The sequence below is a fragment of the Pseudopipra pipra genome, chromosome 1, assembly GCF_036250125.1.
Source record: "Pseudopipra pipra isolate bDixPip1 chromosome 1, bDixPip1.hap1, whole genome shotgun sequence".
Taxonomy (NCBI): domain Eukaryota; kingdom Metazoa; phylum Chordata; class Aves; order Passeriformes; family Pipridae; genus Pseudopipra; species Pseudopipra pipra.
In genome coordinates, this window is record NC_087549.1 from 135735550 (window position 1) to 135761694 (window position 26145).

Sequence of the window (26145 nt, forward strand, 5' to 3'; positions counted from 1 at the left end):
CGGGGCGGGGCGGGGCGGTGCCGCGTGCCCGCCCCTCCCGCCGCCCGCCCACTCCCGCTGCTCCGGGGCCGCTGCCGGAGGGATCCGGGGGAGCTGGTGTTGCTGCCACCGCTACCGCCGCCGCCTGGCTGAGCCCGGGGTGTCCAGGAGGCTCGGTGGGAAGCCGGGGCCAGGCATGGGCCTGATCTTCGCCAAGCTGTGGAGCCTCTTCGGTAGCCAAGGTGGGAGCGCGGGCCCGGGACGGCTGCGGGACGGCGAGCGGAGCCCGCGGAGCTGCGGGGGCCGCGAGCAGCCGGGGGGGTCTCGGGGCCGGCTCCGCTCACCGAGTCTCCCCTGAGGGCCCGCCCAGCCTAAAGTTGGTCTTTCCTTTGTGCAGTGCCGGGAGCGCTGGTGCCGCGGCGCCTCATGCTCGGGGTCGCTTTGTCTCAGTTCCCGAGGTGGTCCCTCCTCGCCCCCTCCTCCCTGGCCGCGTTAAACGCCCCGTGTGCCCCGGGCGGCCCTTCGGGCGCTGCGCTCCCGGGATCGCACGGCGGGCACGTCTCTGCCTCTCGGACCGGGTTTTGCCACCGCGATCGCGGCTGAAGCTTTGATGGACGATGACGGTCGTGTTTGTGTTTGCAGACCTTAGTTTTTTGAGTCGAGGTCTCCTATTAAAGTCATGTTATTTTGGTCTTTAGTTTAAAGGGAAAAAAAACCCGCTAAACGTGTTGGGACCTTCGAGGTAAAGATCTGTTTGTGTTTTGGCAAAGATGCTGGTTAAATACAGTTAGTGTCCCAAGAAAATCACTTCTCCAACCAAGAACAAAAAGGTCGTAAGGGGATAGGATTGCTTTACATGCTCTCCTCTCTAGCTCAGGCCCGCAGTCGTGACTCATGCTGTAGTCCAGAGCTCAGAACTTGTGGCTGCCACCACCTTTACTCAGGTGGTTATCATAAAATAGAAAATTATAGTTTATCTGTTAATTTATTTGTTTTAATGAATTTTGTTTACCTAGCCTTCTTTGGTTAGAAAATAAAGAGTCGAGGAATTTATTGCTTGTATTGTTTTTCCTTGAGGGCCTGAGCTTGGAGAAGGCAAACTGTTGTTAATTGTTTTCTCATCAAGTTTCCACATGCACGCTTCATTTCCACTTTAAAGTTACTAAGAATGCAGATAAACTTTTTTGTTCGGTGCTCTGTTGCAAGTTTTTGGAGGCATATACACCTGGTATCCCTTTAATAGTCTTGCTACTGTGTTTGCACATAACCCGTCCTAATTTTGTAAATAACAGAGCAAAGCCTCAGTGTGTGTACACATTGACATCTGTGTATCAAACTGTCTTTCATGGGATGAGATTGGGAGGGATCCCAGTCCCAGATCATTTATCTTTCTCCCACATGCACTATCCTACCACATCATTCCTGAAGTCATCTAACAGTCTTCTAAATTTGTTGCTGTTGTTGATTTCTTATTTTTCTGAACTCTCAAACCTATTTGGTAAGGTTTCCCCAATTCTCCAGAAAAATACTGAGTGCTGTTTTGGTTTTCATCAGATAGTGCAATCTGCAAATCCTTTCCGTCCATAAAGAACTCTAAAGACTCCAAAGAGATCTGTAAGCAAAGAACTGATCAGGCGATAACTGGGGGCTTTTAGTGTTGTCCTGTATGGTACCTTATGATGTCAGTATTTATCTTCAGGAAAACACATTGTCTCTGTTATTGTATATGATTTCCTGCAAGAAAAGTTATTCTTCATTATGGTGGCTGGATACCAGATGCCTGCCAAAACTACTTTATTACTCCCTTCCTCAGCTGGGCAGGGGAGAGAAAATATGAAAGAAGTCTCTTGGGACGAGATAAGGACAGGGAGAGATCACTCACCAGTCACCGTCATGGACAAAAGAGACTCAACTTGTGAAATTAATTTAGTTCATAATCAAATCAGTACAGGGTAATAAGAAATAAAACCAGAATTTCTGAACTCCTTCCCCCGTCCCTCCCTTTTTTTCCCAGGATTAACTTAATTTCCGGTTCTCTCTACCTCCTCCCTGCAGCAGTTCAGGGGAATGAGGAATGGGGGCTGTGGTCAGTTCATCACATATTGTCTCTGCCACTCCTTCCTCCTCAAGGGGAAGACTCCTTCCCCTGCTCTGGTGGGGAGTCTCTCCCGTGGAAGACAGTCTTCCACAGGCTTCTCCGAAGTGTGTTCTTCCCATGGTCTCCAATTCTTCACTAGCTGCTCCAGCATGGGTGCCTTCCACAAGGTGCAGTCCTTCAGGAACAGGCTGTTTCAGCGTGGATCCCCCATGAGGTCACAAGTACTGCCAGCAAACCTGTTCCAAAATAGGCTTCTCTCTCTATGGGTCTGCAGGTCTTGCAAGGAGACTGCTTCAACATGGGCATCCCATGGGGTCACAGCCATCTTTGAGCATCCACCTGCTCTGGCATGGGGTCCTCCACATCCTGCGTGTGGGTATCTGCTCCCTTATGGACCTCCATGGGCTGCAGGGGCGCAGCTGCCTCATCGTGGTCTTCCCCGCAGGCTGCAGGGAGATACCTGCTCTGGCACCTCTAGCACCTCCCCCCCCCCCTTCTGCACTGACTGTAGTGTCTGCAGAGTTGTTTCTCTAACATATTTTCGCTCCTCTCTTCTCTTGCCACAGTTGCATCAGTGCAATAACTTTTCCCCATCTTAAATATGTTATCCTAGAGGCATTACTCCTGTTGCTGGTGGGCTTGACCTTGGAGCCAGCTGGCATTGGCTCCATAGACATAGGAAAAGCTTCTAGCAGCTTCTCGCAGAAAACACCCTTGTAGCTCTCCCCACTATCAAAACCTCACCATGCATACCCAATGCATTCATATATTTAAAATGTTAATGAAAATTTGTCTCACAGTTAAGATAGATGAGATGATATCATGAAATATTTACTCTTTGACGTTTATCCCAATAAGTTTCTGGGGTATGTTCTGATCTTGCTTTGTTGCTGGAGTTATTGTTGGTTTGGTTTTTGTTGCTTTGATTTGGTTTTTTTCCTCTTGTGGTGGCCACAGAAAAGAAAATGAGTTTCTTTTCATGGCCAAAATTGAACTTCTGTTCTAGAAAGTTTGCTTCAAACGGAAAGTTTTGACCTATCTAATGGGAAATTATTTACACAACTATTTTTCTCTAAATAATATCATTACTCATAATAAAGGATAGTAATTTATGAGTTGGTTTTGGTTGCTCTTCTAGTTACATCAAATCTAGACAATTCCTTGGGAAATTCGTAGGCTGTCCCATGAAGCTGTTTGTTGAGCAGACCAGCACAGTACCTTACACATTGATTTTGACTGTATAAGAGGGAGTATTCCAAAGATGCAAATAGACTTCAGTGTGGGAGGAGGATACTTTCAGTTTGTTGTGGTTAGTGTGAGTTGTGCTGATAGGTTGGGGCACTTGATACTGGCAAAATGAAAGGTTAAACAAAGCAAAGATTTGAAAAGTGCTGTCTGTGTTCCATCAAATAGGGCATGGGGGAGGAGGTGTGCCTTAGTGCTCGAAAATACAGAACAGGGCATAATTGGAAATTCATTTGAGTATTATTAATTATGCACTGCAGTTTTGCTTTACATAAATGTGACTAATAGCCAAGCTGAAGATGCCCAATTTGAAAGGTACTTGATCAGTAATGTCTGGACAACTTTAAAGAAATATTTCCCAGTGAATTAATGCTGTTAACTTGTAGGAAGAAGATATATGTGTAGCTTTCAGAAAAATGCACATCTTAAGATAACTAACATTTCATTTTGTGCTTTGGGGTTCAGTCCTGTCGCAATAACCATATGGTATGGATAAAGTTGAGTTCATTCATAGTGACTTCTGCCTGGCAGGAAAACCTTGTAATGGAGATACCTTTAGATCCTACTAAAGCTATAAATGTCATCTTATTAATTTACACGTTCTTTGCAACTTTTGCAATTTGATTCTCCTACCTGCTTTTCCAGTGGTAAGGATAAGATACTACAAGGAAGGTCAAGAGACTGGACCTAATTTGTGTGTAAAGACATTCTGTTGCTAAGTGTCTGTTGACTAGCATATCTATTGAGCTATTCCTGCATCATTTCTTATTACTTGTATTCAGGTGGTTTAGCCCTCTGTCTTGGGTAGCATCTGAGTGTTTCCTACAAGGGAGTTGAATCTGTCTGTTCTGTTTCAAATCACTGTACATGCAACAGAAGCTGTTCCAGTTGGTTCAGCCCATTTTGATTATGGTTACCCCATTTTGCCAAACCCAAGCTGGCTTGTAAGAAAATGCAACAGTTAAAGTAATGTTATGTGGCTAGTGCATGATCTACTCTCCAAATCTGGTATGGGAGATTATGAAATAAGAAAAGCTGCATTGCAAAGCAGTTTAAGGAAACTTGGTGTTGCCTGTGCTGATCCATGAGTCAATGACTAATGAAAGAGAGGAAGGTTAACAGTCTGAGTACAGTCTGTCAAGAAATATCTATTTAGCTCTGTTGATACATTTGGAAGGGTTCATTTCCGGTTTGAGTTTGTCAATAGTCTTTAAGCAGTGGCTGGTTTTGTTTGAGTGGTGGTGGTATTCCAGGGCCTTATTTAATCTTGTTTTCTGGATCAACACGGCCAAGTCAGTTATGGCAATGCACTTTCTGAGCCCTTTCTAATAACTAATGGTGTGAAACAAGGCTGCATTCTTGCACCAACCCTATTCACAGTCTTTTTCAGCATGATGCTCCAAAGGGCCACGGCAGACCTCGAGGATCAGGACGGTATCTACATTCGATACCGTACTGACGGAAGCCTTTTCAACCTAAGGCGACTGAAGGCCCACACTAAGACCTTAAATCATCTTGTCCGGGAGCTGCTTTATGCTGATGACGCTGCCCTTGTTGCCCACACAGAAGCAGCTCTGCAGTGTTTAACATCCTGCTTTGCAGACGCTGCTGAGCTCTTTGGGCTGGAAGTCAGCTTAAAGAAGACAGAAGTTCTCTATCAACCGGCACCTCAGGACGTCTTCCATCATCCCCATATCACCATTGGCCAATCAGAGCTCAAATCAGTCCAGCAGTTTAATTACCTAGGTATCTTCATCTCCTCGGATGGTAAGACTGACGGAGAGATAGACAACAAGTTAGCAAAGGCATACGGTGCCTTCGGAAAGCTTCATAAAGGAGTTTGGCGAAATAAACGCTTGAAGAAAAGTACCAAGATCAGTGTTTGCAGAGCCATAGTGCTGTCTACTCTCTTATACGGATCTGAATCATGGGTCATTTACCGCCACCACCTGCGACTCCTAGAACGCTTCCATCAACACTGCCTCTGTACAATCCTAAACATCCACTGGTCGGATTATGTGACTAATACATCTGTTCTAGAACAAGCAGCAGTCACAAGTATTGAGGCCATGTTGCTGAGAACACAGCTGTGTTGGGCAGGACATGTCTCCAGGATGAAGGACCACCGCCTCCCTAAGATCTTGCTTTATGGTGAACTTGCCACCGGCTGCTGCATGAGAGGAGCCCCAAAGAGGAGATACAAGGACTCCCTGAAACAACATCTCAGCCTTGGCCATATTGATCAACATAACTGGTCTACTCTGGCCTCCAACTGGGAGGTCTGGAGACACACCATCTATAACGCTGCTGATGCTTTTGAGAACGCACGCAGATCACCCTTGAGGAGAAAAGACAACGCAGAAAGAATGTTGTCTTGCAGAATCTACCACCTAAGGAGTCTTTCTGCTGTGCCTTTTGCAACTGGACGTGCCTATCTCATATTGGCCTTTTTAGCCACCAACGCACTTGTAACAAACATTGGTAGAGCCCTTCCCAAATCTTCATTCGCAAAGCCCAGCCATGATGATTTAATCTTGTTTTCTGGTTTCTGGGCCTTTTCAGTGCAGAGGTTAAGGCCTGAAGGAGGGAGGAATATAAGCATTTCTGTGTCTTTCAGCTCTCCATGTATATTGTGTCATAATCAAGTAGTAATTGAATGATGTGAATTGAAATAGAGGTACTTTTACTCATAAGAGAAGCAATTGGGCTTAAAATAAACTTTTGTCTCTTTTCTAGGTGACTTTCTAATGGCTTCCTGATTCTTTTTCCTTATTTTTGAAATTGACAAAAAACATTGCCTCAAGTGTTGTTTTTGTTTAAAATTTCATGCCCTGCAGTCATTTAAGGCCAATTACTAAGTGACTTAAGATTGAACTTACTTATACTTACTATAAAAATAACTTACTTATGGAAGTTTGAAGGAAAAATCAGATTTCAAAAATGACCTGCTGAAGCTATGGTGCAGTACTCAAATGGCACAGTCTTCTAACCAACATGCAGTAATATGAATAAATGGTGGAGCAGCTTAAGTTACTGCTGTGTTACATGATTGAGTAAAACTTGTGTGACGTATTCTATCAATGCTATCAAGATTGCTCTTAATGAAACCATAAGGAAAAGACCAGAAGTGAATGTCAGCAACGCTGATAAAGGTAACTGACAGTTGTCAGTACCTTGGGGTTTTTTGTGTGTGTATAATAAGTTCATTAAGAAGCTCACAAATCTGGTTTTTAATTATTTTAAAATGGTGATTGTTCAAAGTCTTCAGGGTGCTCAGAATAATTGCTATAGTTGTAAAAATTGCTTTAAGAAAACTAATGGTAAGCTCTAATTCAAGGAACTTCTGGAACTCCACAGTTCACGTCACTTAGGCTTGCTGACAGTTCCCAGACTGTACAGTCAGGTTGGAAGAGACCATTATCTGGAAAACCAAATAGATTTTGGTTCCAATGACTACTAAATACTATTGACAGTTTCTCTGCCTTCTTGTAATCAAGTCTGGAGATACAAGATGTATTTAAGCAGGTTTTTTTGTGCTTTAAAGAAGACTCTCAGGTAGCTTTTAGTATCCAAACTGAGTATTTATACTGAAACCCCATTGACATTTAGAAATATGCTATTCCTCCTGCCTCCTCTTCAGCAAACTTCTATCTGCATCCTGTCTTCAACTTTGAAGCTTCCATGATCCTTACTATTCAAAAGTAGATGTGTGTGTTTTGTCTGAACCTTTCTGGTACCCATTTCTTCTTTTAAGTGTGTTGGAAGAGCCTCATCATTATTGTATTTAGAAATTATTATTTTTTTTAATTTAACTTTTGGAAAAAGAGGGAAGGGCAAAGTTGTGAGAATTGAATCTTCAGTTTTGGGCCCTTTTACCACAGAGAAATATATATGAGTAAGTGAAAAAAAGAACATATTATGTCTTTCTTGTAACATCTGCAAGAAGATCATTTTCACTGTCCTGCGGTTTTGTAATTGTAGACTGCCAGAGATTTTTTTAACAATACTACTTTATTTTTTTAACAGTGAGCTAAGAATGGTTGATATAACAGAAGTCTTTGGATTCTTTTAAAGAGTAGTCTAATACTGTCTTCCCCCCCCCCACATATGCCTAGTTTTTCTACTTCCCCCCCCTTCTTACCTGACTCTTGTCTTCTGCTCTGTCAACTTTGTTTTGGATTTTCTTCTTCCTTTGCCAAGAACATGGTGGACTGGGAAGATATTCATGAATACAACCCAAAATGAGTTTGAATACCAGCCAGTGAAAGGGATAAACTTGGGTTAGTCTGTAAGTACAGAACACCAATAAACACTGCCTATGGTTTACCCCATAACTGTCCTTTCTCCTAAATGTGGCATCTGTCTTCTACTAGTTGCTCTTGTAAACAAGTATTTGTCTTGCTAAAATTCTGTTCTCTCTTGGTTTGGCAGTTTTTAAGTTCACGTGTTTTTCCTCTAATGCACATCTGTGCGTTAATGTTCTGTATTTTAACCAAACTAGACACAACTTCAACTTTTGAATGTGTTTGTAAGTGAAGAGTTTTCTATTACTATAGTTCTATATCTAGAACTATAGAATGGAAATATAGAATTGAAACATAGAATAATAATCTAGAATATATATCTAGAGTTTGCTATTACTATATTAATAGCAACTGCCATTAATAAAAGGTGGAAACTGCTATTTGTGTGAGATACCAATGCGTTCATCTTATTATGTTCATCCCCAGATCACCATTAATTAACACTTGTGTGACTATTTCTTGTCTGAATATTGTGGTTATTCAGTTACTGTGTGAAATACCATTTGACTATGGAGTAACACAGATAAGCTGTGCCTTTTTTTCCAAATAATGTCAAACCATTCACACTTCGGTGGCTTTCAAAAACAGTCATCTCAATGGAGATCTTTTTTATTACTTTAAGTAGGGTGATATTGTTTCGTCCAGCACTCCAGTAATTCACACCTAAGCACTGTATTGTAGTGAAAGGTGAGAAAGAGCAATGTAATGCCTGACTTGAATTCATTTTCGAAATGGAATGTTGCTAAAGTAGGGTCTTTTTCTTCCAGGCAATTGTTGACAACAAGTCTGATTTGAAAACAACCAAAGAGTATTTCTGTGTTTGAACTTTGAGAGCTCTTTGACTGAATTTGAATAAGAGATGGACAGTCAAACCATTGAGGGATGGTTTATCAGCATTGAAAGCAGAGAGGATTTCGTAGTATTTCTGTATTGGGAAATGTTACTAATTACTGGCGCTGCTGTTTATGGTGCTAGAAGTACTATTGGATTTAAGGCCAGGAAAAATTCTTTCCTTAGAATGTGTTGACAGGATGCAGTAGTAGGGGAACTGGCACAAGGAAATACATTTCAGCATTTGTTATGATGGTATTGCCTAGCAAAACTTCTAAAATTCTCAAACTGGAATCTTTCATTACAGTCACTTTCAGTATGAAAAGATGTAGGTAATTACATGTCAATAGATTTAAGACCAAAACAAAACCCAGAAAACAAGCACTTTAATACTGCCTTAAACCACCCACTTGTGGGCAAAGCCCTACCAACTTGACGTTTATGATAGATCTTCTGATTTTCTACCAACTTATTATAAGTCTTGCAAATCAAGTGCGGTATTTTACAGGAAATCTTTAAGCTGTGAACCATGTTTTGCTTTAGAGTAAGTGCCCTAGCATTGTAAATATTATCCTTTCACAAGTGAGCTTGTTCACAGACTTTGTAAATACGTTTTACTTCTAGTATCTATTTGCAAATTTGCCGGTCTCAAGTGACTTACCGTTTTTTGTCAGTAAGTGCATTGGTACCTTTTAACTTCACACATGTAGCAGAAGAACCACTGTTCTAATTGGCTGTGCTGCTGGATTTGAAATTCTTAGAAGGATTATTTACAGAGAAGCATATAAATTCTGAAGGGGTTTTTTGTTTGTTTGTTTTCTGTTTTGTTTCCCCATGCCTGGAAAAAATGACATTGCGGCAATTGAAAGATCACTGTTCTATAAGCTGGACTTTGCAGCAGGGAGGGTCTGGGTTTGTCTGATGCAGGGAAAAGCGATTTTATTTTTAATAATAATTTTATTTTTTTTTTTGAGGGAGGCGATCTTTTCTTTCTGCTCAGCACTGGTGAGGCCTCACCTGGAGTAGTGTGTCCAGTTCTGAGCTCTTTACTGCAAGAGAGAAATGGACATACAGGAGAGAGTCCAGTGGTGGGCCACAGGGATGATTAAGGAATTGGAAAATCTCACATATGAGAAAAGAGATGCAAAAGGGACAGAGTCAGATTGTCTCAGTGGTGCCTAGTGACAGGATCAGGCAACAGAGCACCTGAAACACAGGAGGTTCTCTCTTTACGTCAGGAAACTCTGAGCACTGGCACAGGTTGTCCATGGGGCACTGTGGAGTTGCCATTCTTGGATACATTCAAAACCCATCTGGCCATGGTCCTAGGCCGTTGGCTCCAGGTGGCCCTGGTTGAGCTAGAGGGTTGAACTAGGTGACCTTCAGAGGTGTCTTTAGGCCTTCTGTCATTCTGTGACCATTCTGTCATTCTGTGACTTTCAATTTAGAAGTTGAAAAGTTGGAATTTGCAGTCTATTCGAAATGCAGATTCCTCTTAGATTCTACTCTATGGATAATGGTGGTCCCTTAACAAGTGGCTTTTATTGAGCCTTGACCATTAGGCTAATGTTTTTGCAGTCTTTGGATGTTTGGTGATGTTCTTAAGATGATACGCTGCTATGAGTTACATTTTTTCATTGTACTTTTCTTTCTAAAACTAGATTTTTTTGATGAAGTAACTGTTCCTTTCTGAAGATCTCCAGTGCTGACTTTTCCCAAGATTGTAGTCTCAAGAGAAGATGAGGCTTTGTAGTTTTGTTCAGCTTTTTTTTTTTTTGTCTCGAAGCCGCCACTATTCTATGTAAGCTATTGAAATTAGGCAAACAAGCTGTTGCTTTCTTCAGTAAGGAAAAGTGATTAACCAGAATTATAACTGTTGCTGTTTCCAGTAATTTATTTTTGTCTTCTTTTTTTTTTTTGTATATCCAGAGCACAAAGTAATCATAGTGGGACTTGATAATGCTGGAAAGACTACTATTCTTTACCAGTTGTAAGTACATGAACTACTTTGTTTTCCTGTTTGCATTTTAGTATTTGTCACTGTTTAATCATTGAAAATTCAGCTTTGTAACCTGGCAGAATCTCTAGGATTCCAGATCACAGTTTGTACGTTAACAGTATTAGTTGTTCTAAACAGAGTAAATATTTAAAGGATAAGAGAAGCAATTGCCATGCTTTAAAACTGAACTGTAAATTGAATAACAAAATTGTACATATAAGCACAAAGTGAACTGCAATTTTTTTGCCATCAAAGCCCATCTGAATTTGTAAGCATAGAAATAATCCTGTTGCCAGTAACTGCAGAGAAGAGCATGTTTTTAAATTAATGGAAATTCTAACCACTCTGCAAAAATCCATAAATATTTCCAAATGTTTCCGTGTTCCTGTGTCTAAAATTTGTGATGGAGAATTCCTAAAAATAGTATTTCATCTTGCCCAGGTTCTACCTTAGGCATTTTCAATGGCATCATTGCACCCAAATCTTGCCAGCATTACAAGAATATCCATGATAAATTCAAGAATGTCAGCAGGACCATAATTACTATTGTAATTGTAGAAAAGAGGGAGGATGGAGCTAAATTACTGTCTGTATATTTGGATACAAAAGCAGCAGAGTATGTTTTCCCAAAATACTTTTTTTTCCCTAAGCATTTTTGAGTAAGTTTAAAGGTAGAACTGAGGAATTTTCGGCTATGTAACCAAACAGTCCTTTGGGATTGGTTGTAATATTGAATTACTAAGTAGAGTGCTCTGATAAAATTATCTTCTGATTTGTATTTTGCACAGTTCAACATTCCCATATTTGGGATCTTTAGAATAGCAGCTTCTACTTTAAGACAAGTGCATTTTAAGTATCTGTTAATGTCCTTTAAAAAGAGAATCCCCCTAAAATGCAGATGCTTATCCATTTGTTATGCCTTTTATGTGCTTATTTTTCATTGCTGATGTCTTTAAGCATGTCTACAGTCACTGCATTCCATAAATTTCAAATGTATAGCTTTTTTAAAATATGCCTGGTTTTTATTATTTTTTTAATCAGTTACACATATTTACTTTTTCTACAACAAATTTATTATAACTGAGCTGTAACAAGCCTTGTGGATTTTTTTGATTGGTCCTTTGTGTGATATTGTTTCCTTTAGTTTAATGAATGAGGTGGTTCATACTTCTCCAACCATAGGAAGCAATGTAGAAGAAATAGTGGTGAAAAACACTCATTTCTTAATGTGGGATATTGGAGGACAAGAATCATTACGGTCATCGTGGAATACCTATTATTCAAACACAGAGGTATGAGAAGCTGCTTTGCAAGTTTGTTAGAAATTATATTTATTTATTAGGAATATTGGTACATTTTTATAAAGATTGCAGCTGTATTGTTTTTAAATCTTATTGAGCAAAAACAAACCCAGAAAGTGTGAGGTATCTCTGGTGTGCAGCCAATTCTCTGGTAATATTTGAAGTATTTTTCCTGTTTACTTTACAGTACTGTTGTTTGATCTATGATATAAACTATGAAGTTAGACTTTTTTCCTAGACAATAAATGATATCAATGTACATTTCAGATCAGATTTCTTGCATGGTTTCTTTAAGTAGATTAAAATGAAAATTTTGCATTGTAATTTGCAAATTTAGTGAGGATTTGCAGTGGTCAACCTGACTTCTGTACATCTAGTCTGAAATTTTTTTGAGATAATGATAATTAAGGATGAAGAATGAAACTTTCTCTAGGCAACGGTATTTAAAAAGCTCACCAGCTTGTGGCTTTTATCCAAGGGTAAAGGAAAGTCTAGCTTTGCAATACTCATGAGGTACTGGCAAAGCTGCCGTTGCTGGAGAGGTTGGAATTCAGTGTCAGTTGTCTTTTGGGGGTTTGTTTTTTATGCCAGCCTTTTTGCTGCCAAAAGGTTATCAATACAAAATGCACATATAATCTCTGAGGACTCATTTTGAGACATCTACACTGATGTAAACTATTTTAGGCTTAATTACTTACAATTTCTACTAAAAGCAGAAATCTCTTGTAGATACTGCTCATTATGTAAGTATTCCATCCTCCTGTAAAATGAGATTTTTCTGTCCTATGCTTCTCTTGGAGAGAGATGAGATTAGCAATCCATCCTAGGTCTACTGAAAGCCTGGTGATGACATCTCAACCTTCATCTCTAGTGTTTTAAAGTAATTTTTAATTTTTTCTGGAAAAGTATAGCTACATCTAAGACATACATGAGATTGAAGACACTTCTGCTTGCACTATCTGCTACAGAGCAGTAAGTTCTTGGCTTTTGTCCCTTGAGTACCTTTGATTTTGGAATTTGGAGAGATGCATATATTAGTTCTTTTTCTGATACTTTTGTGATGTTCTTCATCATATTCTGGCCTAGTAAGTGTTTGAAATCCAGTGCCTTTTAGTACTTGGAAAGAAGAACTTCCCTTTTACTTAGAAGCTTTGTCTGCTGGAAACAGTTGAGGAAGAAAAGAGATCTGTTTAGTATGCCAATCCTAGCCTCCCTGATATGAATAATTCCTTTACTGTTCCTCCTCATCTGCTAGGCATCTCAAAGTCACAGCAGCATTAAACTGACTTAGTTTTTCATTCTCTGTGGTCATTCTCAATGGCTAATGAATCTCTTTAATTTTCTGAGGCGAAGAGATTTGGAGCATATGTTGGAGAATTATAGCAGTGATTTCTAATTCTCCTTTTCTGTTACTGTCTCTCTTTTCTCTCTTTCCTTGTGTGCAAATTGGAGCAATCTACACAAAATCTTTGGAGTAATGTAAAAGTCCCACAAATAAGCATTTTAGTGCATACCTGTCCTAATTAGTTTCAACTTAATATGGCTAGTTCTGCAATTCTGTTTTAAGTGTTAGATCATATTCTTACAGAGAGGATGTTAAGACAGACTTAAAGATAAAAATCTGGGAGGACAGGAAAGGGGAGGGAGCTCTCATGGTTAAGTTTTTGGGTTTGCGGGTGAACAAAGAGAGTTACAGTGAAGCAGAAAAGGAGTTGAGAAGTACTGTCATCTGGGCATAGAAGTAATGGAATCTGTCAGATGAATGTAATCTTCCTGGTTTCCTCTCCAGTGTAGCATATGTTCCCTGTAATTTATTTTATTGTTATTATAGTATCTGCATAATTTTCATCAGAATGTGCTTGGTCTCCCCACTCATTGTCCCCCCCATGATGCTGTTAGCACTGCTTGGAGCACACTGGGCAGGGCAAGTATTGAAGTGTTGATCAGTTGTTATGCTTTGTGTGCAAATACTGTTGTGTGATGCTTACAAGAATTTGCTTGAGTGTTACCTACTGCATAATGCCGTGTCTTTTTCTTCTCTAGTGCAAGGCTATAAAATAGAAGGTACAAAACAAGGAGCAGAAAGAGTGGGTAGTAGACAGTCATTTTCATACCAGTGACAATTGCTTTCTATGGGAGGCCTGATCTACCAGACCTAGCAGTGTCCCAGAGTCCACAAGTGCAAGGCCGTAAGAATAATGTGCCTAACGGGAATAGTAAGGGTAAAATCACTGCTACAGCCATCTCCCGAAGCCTGGAAGGGCTTCACCAAAAGATGGAAGGGTGCAAAGTTGTGAGAGGCCAACTGCACAGGTCCTTGGTAAAATGAAGTTTGCAGCAACATAGTGCTAAGCCCTACAGATACATAGCTTTGTGACATCTGATGTACTGCTTTGAAATAATCTTTCTTAAGCCTTGTGAGTAAAATGATGCTGAACTGTAAAGTAAAATATACTTCTTTAAAAGTACATAATTTCAATTTCAGATTTATAATTTCCTGAGTATGCAAGTAATAGTGGACAGTAGCATCTGTTTTCATTGATGACATCTGTAGCACATTTGTCATCCACATTTTAAATGTAATCCACTATCTGTAGGTGCTTTTTGGTAGTAACATAGCTATTTTGAGTATGATATATAGCCTGAAAATCCACCAAGGAGATTTAGCCGTAGTACATATAGGCAGATCTTAATAATAATGCTGAAATGTGCAAGCATGACGTTAGATTATTTTTTTTAGCTATAATCTTCATGTATGATTCCCACAGCTCTAGCAAAAGACTAACAATAAAAGTTTTCTCTTTTCTAGTGTCCTGCAAGTGTATGTCTCTTCTAGAGGAAGACTTGCAGTTAGTGATCTCTTGAAAATGTGCTTTCTGTAATTTATACTTTTTACTTACGTACTTTACTGTTGGGTTTTTTTCCTAGTTCATCATTCTGGTTGTTGACAGCATTGATAGAGAGCGACTTTCTATTACAAAAGAAGAACTTTATAGAATGCTGGCTCATGAGGTATGGTGGGGAGTTGGGATAATAGTTTTGATGAGAACAGTCAAATAACATTACATGCTTCCTATGCTAACAAAAATTATACTGTCACAAAAAAAATCTGAGAATAAATGTGCATGCATGTTAGTCACATTTTAAAACCACATAAACTATAAATAAGCAGAAAAATTATTGTGAAGCACTCTCTATTAAGGCTTGCTTGATTGTAATCAGATCAATCTTTGCAGATGTTGAAGTTCTAAAATATCTTATGCTTCATATTAGTTTAAAAAGGAATTATTGTCCTCTACCACAGTCTCCTTTCAGTTAAATGGTTAAAATTTCAAGAAACATTTTTTTTTTAATTTTTATTTTAGAAAAATGGAATTCCTTACTTTTTCTTGTTTGTCTTAATCCTGTTCCTTAAAATTAAGGAGCATATATGATACTATGGATAAATTAATTTCAGTTCATTTTCCTTATGGATTGTTTTGTTTGTACTTTTGTTTGAGTTGTTCAACGTTGGGTCAACTCCCTCAAACTTTCTAAACTAACATGTACATTGGATTAGCTAAACACTCTCAAGCTAAGTTGTTTGTTTTAAATCTAAATGTTCTCCTTCGTTTTTGAAAGAAAAGGATTTAGTAGTGTGCAAGTAATTTTGTTCATTTCTGTGAGAATCTTGCTTTGTCTTGAATAAGTGAGTTTTTGCTTTACAATTTTATATTAAGGTAGTTTGGGTCTAGTAGTAAGGAACAAATATGCTACCAAAAGAAGTGGGAAGATGACTTCTTGTGGTGAAGTTTTCCCATGTAGTTTATTAGTTTCCAGTCTTAAACTCTTATGAAATTGTGATCTGCTATCTCTTGAAAACAGTTGGTAGGCCTAGACTGGACTACTTGTAGGAGTGAATTTTCAGCTTTAGATCATAAAACTTCGTTGTTGTTTTTCTTCTTCTTGATGGAGAAATAGTCCCAGATTTAATATACATTGAAGCATATTGAACACTTAATTGTAACTGTCAGCCTTCTGAGTATTGCATTTGTTTACCCTTCTGCACCTCTAAAGCCATACATCCCGGTTCTTGCCTCAGTGCTGTTTGGAATCCTAAATTCCACACTGAAACAAAGCAACTTTTTAGTTACTAAAGCTGCTGCAACATTGTTACAGCTCCCTTTTTGGAACACCAGGATTAAACTTACATGAATTCAGATAGCTTTCTTAATTTATTACTGTTTTAGTCACTGCAGAACTTGTTTAATGACGTTGAAAGTGATTTCAAGGGAATGATATCTAGCAGGCTTTTCCCTTTGAATAGTATCTATTGTAGAGTTTGAAATGTTTGCCAGTAATAATTCTGCTGGCTGGGTGGTTTGGAGCATTATGAAATATATTTTAACAAGACTTTCATTAGTTATATATGAACATGTTGCTGATACCAAAATGGTACTCATATTACATTTCAATTTGATCCTCTGTGGTGAAGAACTGAATAAATTAGTCTCTTCAGTCTTAATGTAATGAATTTTTACTACAGAAAGTTGGTTAAAACTCCATACTTCTGTGTAATTGTAGATTAGTTTGAATACAGTTCTTTTAAGAAATTAAATTAGCACAATACCCTTTTAGTTTTTCATAATAACTGTTATGAGTACTCTAAATCATTTCTAGGATTTACGGAAGGCTGCAGTTCTCATCTTTGCAAACAAGCAGGACATGAAAGGCTGCATGACAGCTGCCGAGATATCTACATACCTCACCCTCAGCTCCATAAAGGATCACCCGTGGCACATTCAATCCTGTTGTGCTTTGACAGGAGAAGGGTAAATGCTTACTGCTTAGTACAGCAATTTGTGGCAAATGAGAATACTGATTTAGAATCCTTTTGATGCCAGTGTGGATTTTCTGAAAGAACATATTTTTTGCTCTTTACAGTTAAGAGGGGTATTTTGAATTTTTCATATTTTTTTTTAACTTTGTGGGTTTTTTCATAGCTCGAACTCCATGTTTGTATGAAAGTCTTTTAGTTTATTGTTAAAAACTCCAAAAGAAAAACCAGACAACGCTCTTTGACCCAAATATGTAGCTGTTGGCATAACTGTCTACTCTCTGTGCCCTGCTCTTTTATTCTGTATGTCTTGGTGTATTTAAAGAAATAAGCTCCTATTTTCTTCCTTTACATTCTAATCTGTAGGAAGCTTCTAAGTTGGTGGGTTGGGGTGGGGTTTTTTTGGTTGATTGGGTTTTTTGATAAGCATTGAAACATAGTTTAGATGAAAAGGTATAAAAAGCCAAAATTGTTATCAATACTTAACATTTTGTTTATATCTGGCTAATGTAGCTAATTTTGAAATTTGAATACCTTATGCCAGCAATTATTAAAATGGGAAGCTGAACTTTCCTTAGATCTCTTGTCTGTGAAGATCAGAAAACAATTTTGGATGCCTTTTAACAAGTTGAATAATGCCTTACTTGTAGGTGTAAAATGCGTTAATTTTTCATCTTGATTTTTAAAGCAGTCTTATAATGTGTAATATTTAGAGGTTTTTTTCAGCTGTGTTGTACAACCTTTATAATAATGCAGTCTTGTGACATCAAAAATAGTAAATCCAACTGAGTATTTGGGAAGTGAGAGCATCTTCCTCACTTTCTAATATGAAGTATTTTCTAATGTAATGGAGATATCTTGAAGAGTGAATGATGGCATTAACTTCCTTAGGGTGGGATGCGTTACTGAGGACAAACTGGATTTTTCATTGAGTCTGTTTAATTCTAAGAGTTAATTCTGGTTTCCATCTACCAATTTTGCTAAAGTCACTTTTAAATACTCAGTTTAAGTACTAAGGTCTTCAACCAACTTGACATTTGAAAGAAAGTAATAATTAATAAATATGAACTTTAGTTTAGAAAGAGTGGCCATCATAGGCTGCTTCTTTCTTATTGTAAGAAAAAAGTGAATATTTAGAATAATTTAAACTGTGACAATAGTAAGACCAATATATAAAAAAAAAATCCCAGAGTTAGATTGCTGAGCTGAGTCTTCCTTGGAAAGATCTGACAGAAATCTAGAGAGATTAGCCCTGTGTTCATGAAGTTAGCATTCTTGGATAGCTAAGTCATGATTTACTTTACAAAGGTAAAGCTTAGGGGGCACAAACAAACTAGATCGCTAGAAAATCAAAGGAAGGCCGATGTTCTAAAATGGAAGACTTTTAAATGGAGATGGAGATTGAGTTAGTAAGCGGATTAGATCCCATGCAGTCTTATTATTCAATATAAACATACTTTTAATTTTGTAATGTGATTTTGGAATTCTTGATACACTGCCTTTTCATTAAACAATTCAGTCTGGTTAACCTGCCCTTTGTCTTTTAGTTAGTATATAAAGGTCTAGCTTTCATGTAAGCAGTCTTTCTTGGGAAATCTGTAGAAAAAGAAAAACTTGTTTGGTTCCAGGTGCTTATGAGTTAGCATTTAGGAGTAGTGTCTCTCAGGTTTACAAGGAAAAAAAATTGAAGTGCTGCCAAACTTCAGTAAAATAGAATGCATGACCTTTTCCTTGTGGTTAAAGCCTATAGAATTAGCTTAAAACACTGCTTACTCTGCTCAACTTTCAATCCCATTTCCAGTTGATTTAATTTATTTTAAGTAGATGTTTTTACACATAAAGTCAACCAGAAAATACTTTCAAGATTTTGAGATAGAACTAGTACCAATAACATCTCTTATCTTTCAGATTATGCCAAGGCTTGGAGTGGATGACCTCCCGTATTGGAGTGAGATAGCTTTTTTACTTTTTTTTTTTATTCCTCCAAAAGAAGAGACTTCTATTTATCCTGTGAACATGTACATTTTTCTGTACTTTTGGCTGCTGAGGCAGTGACCATGTTTAATTTATATCAGCCAACTCCTAAGCTGTGCTTGAATCAAGTGCAGTTGAACTGAAACACAAAAGTATTTTCTTAACTTTTTTTAATACACTAATCTTCCGGTGGATGAACATATGTGAATCTGTTTTTAGGCATTGAAATTCCTCTGAATATGTATTCTAACTTTTTTGATGGTAGCCTTTTAAAATCTGTTTTGTCATTGCCAGTATTTCATACTTCCTCTTTCTAAATAGTTTGTATAACTTACTAACATAAATGAGCACATTTTATTTAATGATTAAAAGTAGTGATTAGGTTAACTTTACTCTGCCATAGCTTTCTTTAACCTCTAAGGATAACCATATCTCCAGCTAGACTTCCCAGAACATCAGTAGCATTCTAGCCAGCACTGGAATTAATAGTTACGAATATGAATTTTTAAGTCCTTAATGAGTTAGCTATAGTTAATATTGTGGTGGCTTTTAACCTGGTATACAGTGGAACTTCTGCCTTAAAAAAAATCTGTTTCAGTCTCAGTTTCTCTGATATGTAGTTCTAGGAGATGATTCTTTTACTTGAAAATACATCTCTGTACAGAGGATAAAAAATTTTGTTATTAAGTGATAGAGTAGTCATTTAGAACTTGAATACCTTTTTAAAAATAAATCTCTCAATAATTAAATTTGGAATCACAGCAGCCAGTGTTATGTGTAGACTTGCTGTATATTGTTAAAGTTTTTAATTCTGTATACATGAGCCTTCCTCACCTTTTAGTGAGAATGCTGTTTTCTAAATGAATGCAAAATCAAAAGGGAAGCCAGATTTATAAACAAAACAATACCATGGTGCTGTGTCTGTAGACTTCAGACTGAAGCTAATCTTGACATTTATTTACCTACTATCACATATGTTTTCAGATTTTTTGCAGAGAAATTATTTTGCCTTAATTTTTGGTTTTAGTCTTATTTGCACAAGGAGAGAACTTTTGGCGGTGTTTGAGTTAGATTCCTTCACCTGAAATTTGAAAAACAGGTGGTGAAGGATTGGACCTAGCAACTCTTAATTCAATTTGAAGGGAATGAAGTTAGATCTATCAAGATAATGTAAAGATACGGAGTTAATTGAGAACATTAAGGATCAAAAAACCTGACCACTAAACGCCCAAAAAGTCATATGAGGGTTAAAAAAAAAAAACAAACAAACAAAACCAATAGTGGACACCTAATTCCTAGTGAAGTCCCAGCAGCAGTCAGGTACCTAACCTGCATAAATGCTTGCCAGGCCTTCCAAAAGTACCGTTCTATACTTCTGCATGCCTAAAAGCCACGTGGAGTCTGGTTACCAGAACCATTTTGCGAATTGACTGTAGGCCTTTAATGACAAAATGTTTTTGTTAAATCTTGTTTTGATAATTCAAGCACATGGATTTTTCTTTAATAAAATTTTAAGCTTTGTAAATTTCAATTTGCTTGCATTTTTACTTGAACAAAACTTAATGAAATTTTAAAAGTATCAACAAATATGTTGTTATAAATGTTAAAAAGACTTTGAATACATGTGGAAACAGTGATTGGTTGAATGAAGTTGTATATTGTTGCTGGTTAACAAAAGTCACATTTAGGAGAAAGACTGTTGAGTATTAAGTCAAAAACTCAGAAAATAATGAAAATCGGTGAAAAGTGTATAAAAAAGATGAATGCAAGGCAAGGTTAAGATCTGATATAAAGCTGCTTGCTCTGATGTTCAGCTGCTCTAATGTGCGAAAATAAGATTTTTTTTTTTGTTCTTAGGGAAGAAAATCATAAATGAAAAAAGTAAAATAAAAGTATGAATGATGTTTCTTCTTTGGTGACTTAATTTCAGTTTGCAATTTAAATTTATTTTCAAGTTTATTTTTATGTAATTTGAAATGTAACCCTGAATACTTAAATTTGATTGTTTAAAAAAAAGGATTTTGTATTTAATGCCTTCTGGCTAAAACCATTTGTAAATCTATAGTTTGATTCTAAATCCAGTCTCACCTGAGAGAATACATATAACTTTGATTAGGAGGAAATGATCAGGTTGTAGACCTTAAAATATCAGAATAATGGAAGGGGTTTTTTTTAATTTCTTAGCACTTAAAACCTTTGAATATCTTTAAAAAATGAAACATTCTTGACAACTGCTATGATTTTGATCACCTAATAACTTCATTTTCTACAACAGTTTTATTGATAATATCAATTTGTTCACAGCATTGTTACTGTGATTTGTTTTGGGTCTCTTTTTTAAAAAGGCCTGGTGTGGGATTTTTGGGGATCTGTTTTTAATAACTTCAGTACCCGTTAAACCAGAAGTGATTTGATTAAAATTATTTTTAGAGGTGTGCCTTAGAATACTGCATGTCTTTGCATTGCCAAATACTGCATAATGTCTCCTAGTCTGAATGTAGTAAATATATTGCTGATAGTTTTGCACTTTGAAAGTATTCTGTATCTAATGTGTTGTTCCCAAAGAACAGTGTTAATCAGCTTAAGTTCAAGAAATTAAGATGTCTTATGCAGATTTATATTATACTGCTGTAAATGCATTGGCACATGGCTTTTTATTTGTTTATATTTTTTTTACTTTCTTGTGTAGGTGGTAAAGAGCTTCAGTATCCCCAAACGAGTGATTCTTTCCAGGTCTTTAAACACACGGCACACAGTAAGGGGGAGAGGACTTGGGCACAGCTGCTCAAAATATTTGTTGTCAAAATAAAATTGAGTTGTTCTGTTAAATTTGAGAGGTTTCTTATTTGTGAGTGCTCTTTGGTGAATAGGTATCTCACAAGGGTAGCATTGTCACTTTAATTTCATCTCCAGTCTGTTCAGTGGGGCAGACTTAGGGCCTGCATCATGTGCAGCTGTAGCCAGTTCTCAAAACATCTTGGCTGGACACCTGCTTCTTTTCATCTTGGGAGAAGAGACTGTCACATCGTTTCAGCCATGGGAAGCGTGGGTCTTTGTTTGTTTTAGTGAAGGGAGTTTGTTTTAGTGTACTGTTCCCTTTCAAAGTAAGAACAAAACAAATCCAAACAAAAGAGTGGGAAAAAACTTGTATGGATTTTTGCCTGTACATTTGACTATGCTTAGTTTTTAGCTGAGTTTGCTCCTTTCGTTTTTAGAGTCTGCCTTATGAAAGAGTCTGGAAGGCAACAGTGAGGAGAGCAAGTATGAGAAACCTGGTCACAATGCCAACATTATCAATAGAAACTTGCATCTTGGAAAAGCCTTTAACTTTTTCCAAAATTACCTTGATGGTCTTTCAACATTGAGTGTTTCTATGTTTCGCTTCCTAGAGGGTGGTGCACTGGAAAGGTACATGATGTTAACACAATGTGTATGCCCGCCATGCAGGCAGGAGACTTGAGACTTCACATTAGTGATGTATTGGAAATCAAGTTCTGAGTTTCTAAGCTAAATTTTCATAATATCAGGTGTGAAACAATTAGGCTTTTTCTGACTTCCTCACTTTCTGGGTTGACAGACAATCCTTTTTCTTTCTGTATTGGCTGTTGACAGTGACACACTGCTTATAGCATCACACATCTTGCTGTCTTGAGGAATCAAGGAAAATCAAAAGGCTTTTCTCATGGCTGTGTAGCTCAGAAGACATGGGTGTATGTCATAAAAGTGAGGCTTAAATTACCACCTCAATATTTTTGCTGGTCATTTAACTGAAATTTACTGTAGAAACTTTTAGGATTATGCCAGAATTAAACTGTTACAAGTTTCGTCTCTAATAAAATAATTGTGCTCTTTATCAGTTAGGGTTGTTTCTTGGTAGGTGTGTTACTCTTCAATTAAATTGATTTTTGTTTTGCTGGGTAGAGAGAAAGCTTTTGTATAGAAAGTTTCCCTGTATGTAACTGAAGACAGTCCTCTGCACACCAGTTTGTGTCCCCTAGATGGCAGGAAAGGATCAGTTTAACAGTACCAAATCTGCTTTTGCTTGTATACTTCAGCATCTACCTGAGACACAGGAAAGTTGAATCACTTCCGTGAGAGGGAGGCTTATGGTGAGGTATGAATAAATTTGAACTCAGTTGATTGACAGTTGCTCCTCTAGTGTGCTGCAAAGTTGCACTACTACTACTCAGAAATTGCAGGGATCTGTAACATTTGAACTGTCAACTTGCTATATGTTTAGCTGTGATGATGATTTGTAGTCTTCACTATATCCTTACTGCATATGAAGGCTAAATTCAAGTAAAATAGCAGCTTTGGTGCAAGGTTTAGATCATCATTAATGGTAAGCAGTGCTCAAAATAGCAACAGTCACAGTGGTCAGTACCACCAATAGGCTTTCATGGCTTATGTCGTTTCTGTTGCAGTTGATGTAATAGATGTCTCCTCTGAAACAGCTCTTAATTCCGCTATAGTTGTTAAATGATTCAGTATTTAATAAAAAAAATATGATATTAAAGATTTAAGGAATGTATACTGGTACCAAATGTGGAAAGGTTCATGCAAATCAGTGAAGTATCTGAGAGACAGTTGTTCCTGAAAGATTTTTCTTTCTCTGAAGTTCAGATAGGGGTGAGAGGATGTGTCCTGCCTGATTATGTGTCCTGCTACCAGTTCTTCAGTAATTCTTTCATTTGGAAAGCTGTGTACATTTGGTTTAGATAAGATAATTCATAATAGGAAAATAAAGGTAGTGCTGTTTGACTACAGTAGAAGAGGATGCTGGCTTCTATTAAGGAGTGTCCTATTGATGACTTGGATGAAGACAGTAGAATTTGACCAATCTTGAGTTGTACCTGAGACTTGGTTGGTAGGTGTTCATGGTCACCTCCTTATGGATGTAGAGGCACTGCTCTTCTATGACTAACTAGAGGAGGTGTTTCACCACATTCACCCTTCTGGCATCCACCCATTTGACACTTAGAGCTACCTTGTCTCTAATTGTTGATGAACAATATCAAACTAATTTCCAAACAATTGTTCTCAACTAATTTGTAGTTCACAAGTTACTGTTTTTGTTTCAGATCTGAAGAAAGATTTATACAAAACATTGCCAGCCTGGCAGTATGAAAATATTTGGAAAAATTTTGGTCTAATTATATTTTTAGAGAGAGACAAGCTATACATGTGAATGTGTTAGTTCAGTGTGTATTTGTAATGTCAGTATCTTCTGCTTGGCACATTCTGAAAGCTAAACTTCTGTGCAATATTGCAAAGGAGTTTAAAGATGAATAGTGTGCAGTGGGGGTGGAGATGGACACTGGTGGAAGTAAGTGCAGGGAAGCAAGAGCAGTGATAGGATGTTGTTACTCAGTGATGAGCAGTGCTGCACATGAAGAAAGTACCATTTTCTTACTCATCTATTTCTGCCATTGCTTCTTGCTTTATTTTTCCTCAGTTCATCCTTTTCTGAATACTCCTTTCACTTCCCTCTGCACATCCAGCAGATTTCAGTCTGGTTAGTTCTGTTTCATTCTCTTTGAATAAACCTTGGAGTTTCTGCCCGGTGGAATGAGTCTGGAAGAAGGAAACCTTGCAAAAGGCAGTGGCAGCACAAAGACCTTGCAGTTGAAGTGGTAGACTAGAATTAGTGCTCTGTTCACAGGTAGAAACAATGTTAATTTTGGGAAAACAGCAAAATGGTCTCAGGTCCCTGCTAAATCTTTCTTTCTGACTTTGCAAAGCCCAGTGTCATCATATTTACTCATGGAATATAGTATTCAGTCTTCAGCTGGGCAGCATGTGTACAGAATTTCAAATGATTTTCTGTAAAATATATTTAAATATGCACAAGAGGAAAACACAGTCTTATATAAATTCAAGTGGGAAGCTATGATTCTTTCTTTATATTTCATATTTCTTGTATTTTGTGTATTTCTCTCTCTCTAGTGTTGTAAAAAACTATTTCTGTTATTGCTATTGATGAGAGTATTGCCTAATAATTAGCATTTCATTTTTATGCCCACATTGAAAGTTACTGCTAGCCAATCTTCATTACAGGTGGAATTGCCTTGTATGGTCTCAGAGGGCTCATCCTCTGTACAGGACAAGAAAAGAGGTGGTAAAAAATGTTGGGGCACCTTGAGAGGGAGTGAAGTCTATAAGATCATAATTTCAGGTCTTTTCTAAACATATTCCTTAATGAAATGGTGAGCAAGAACTTCTTGAAACTCACTTTCTATCAGTTTTGGCAGTGCAAAAGTTGTATCAAAGAGTTTAATGGAAAAAACTTTAGACATCTAGTGGGGCGGTTGGGAGCAGTCATGACATAGTTTAGCTGTGCTCTGAGTCTGTAGAGTGAGATGTACTAGCACAGAATTGTGTCAAAACTGCAAGATTTCTTAAGAAAGCTGACCTGTAGATCCCCACACCCAGACTGTGTGCGTAAAATTTCTGTGGCTGGCTGTCCAACCCACAGGAGCTGTCTCCAAAGCCCTGTGCAGAGGCTTCTGTGCTCTACAAAGGCACATGATGCACATGCTGGATCAACAAAGAATGAGGAGGATCTGTCTCCAGAGATGACTGTGGTCTCACTACACTGCTCTCCAGAAATGGCCATGATGACTGTTGAAGACAGTGGAAACTGAAATGAAAGGTACAAAGATAAAATGTAGTGAAAGTATTCATTGAAATTTTCAGATATAACCACTGAGCTTTTGGAATTTAATGAATAAAAAGGCACTGTGGATTGGAAAAATGTCTACTGAGTTCTTTCAAAGAGCCTCAGAGAACATGTTTCAAAAATAGTGCTGCTAAAACTGATAGTGACTTAAGAAAATCCTGGTAACTGGCTAACATTGTTCAAAATCCTTGACAGTTCTAAGAAAAAATACACCTTTTCTCTACAAAACAAAGCTCTGGTTTGTGGTCCCTCATTTTTCAAGACTATACTTTTAATGCAGTCCTTTCACTGAATCATTTGAGTGCTTTTCTTTTTCCGTCAACAACTCCCACATCCCCTTGAGGTTTTATTCCATTCTGTAGACTAGTTCACTAGTTTAGGCTTGGAGCTTTGTTATTCTAATCTCATGTTGAGAAAAGACCTTTTGGTCAAGCTTCGAAGTTTAACAACTATGCCAATACTCCAGTGTTGGGAAAAACTTTGAATGCATTTTTTAAAAATGCCATTGCTAGATATTTGGTGTAGATTTCAGCTGAGTACACAACAATTAGGCAGAGGCCGAAGAAGCTAATTGAAAGATTAATGTTAAAACTTGGAAAGAAATATGAATGCCTGATTTTTTTGAAAGATATATATAAATTTCTCTTACATGTAATGGAAGTTGATGCAGATACATATTATAGTCTCTCCAGTGAGTATTAAACAAGATTAGTATTGATCCTACAGAGGCCCAAACACTCAGTTCTTAGATCTGCTTTTCCCATCCAACAGTTGCTGTTGGATTCAGCACCTTTCAAGGATTAATACAAACTCTTAAAATATTTTCCTTCTGTTCTTTTATCAGTGAGTTGCAAGACAGCAGCTACTTGATATAATCCATTTTCAATTTAGTAGGAAATGTAATATACTTCTGTTCTGG

General features: G+C 37.7%; 1 protein-coding gene across 4 annotated transcripts; it reads left to right on the forward strand.

Annotated features, from left to right (window-relative positions):
• The first annotated feature begins 11 nt into the window (after positions 1-11).
• On the forward strand, positions 12-21376 carry ARL5B (ADP ribosylation factor like GTPase 5B). 4 transcript variants are annotated; one of them, XM_064634909.1, is made up of 8 exons: positions 15-221; positions 377-2449; positions 10387-10447; positions 11601-11748; positions 14686-14769; positions 16417-16568; positions 18482-18521; positions 21237-21376. In XM_064634909.1, exons 4-8 carry the CDS (start codon positions 11605-11607, stop codon positions 21354-21356), a joined length of 540 nt encoding a protein of 179 aa, XP_064490979.1. In that variant the 5' UTR covers positions 15-221; positions 377-2449; positions 10387-10447; positions 11601-11604; the 3' UTR covers positions 21357-21376. The 4 variants fall into 4 exon arrangements, with proteins under 4 accessions (XP_064490961.1, XP_064490979.1, XP_064490969.1 ...); XM_064634899.1 differs by lacking the exon at positions 377-2449 and adding an exon at positions 7523-7610; XM_064634885.1 differs by lacking the exon at positions 377-2449.
• The last annotated feature ends 4769 nt before the right edge of the window (positions 21377-26145 follow it).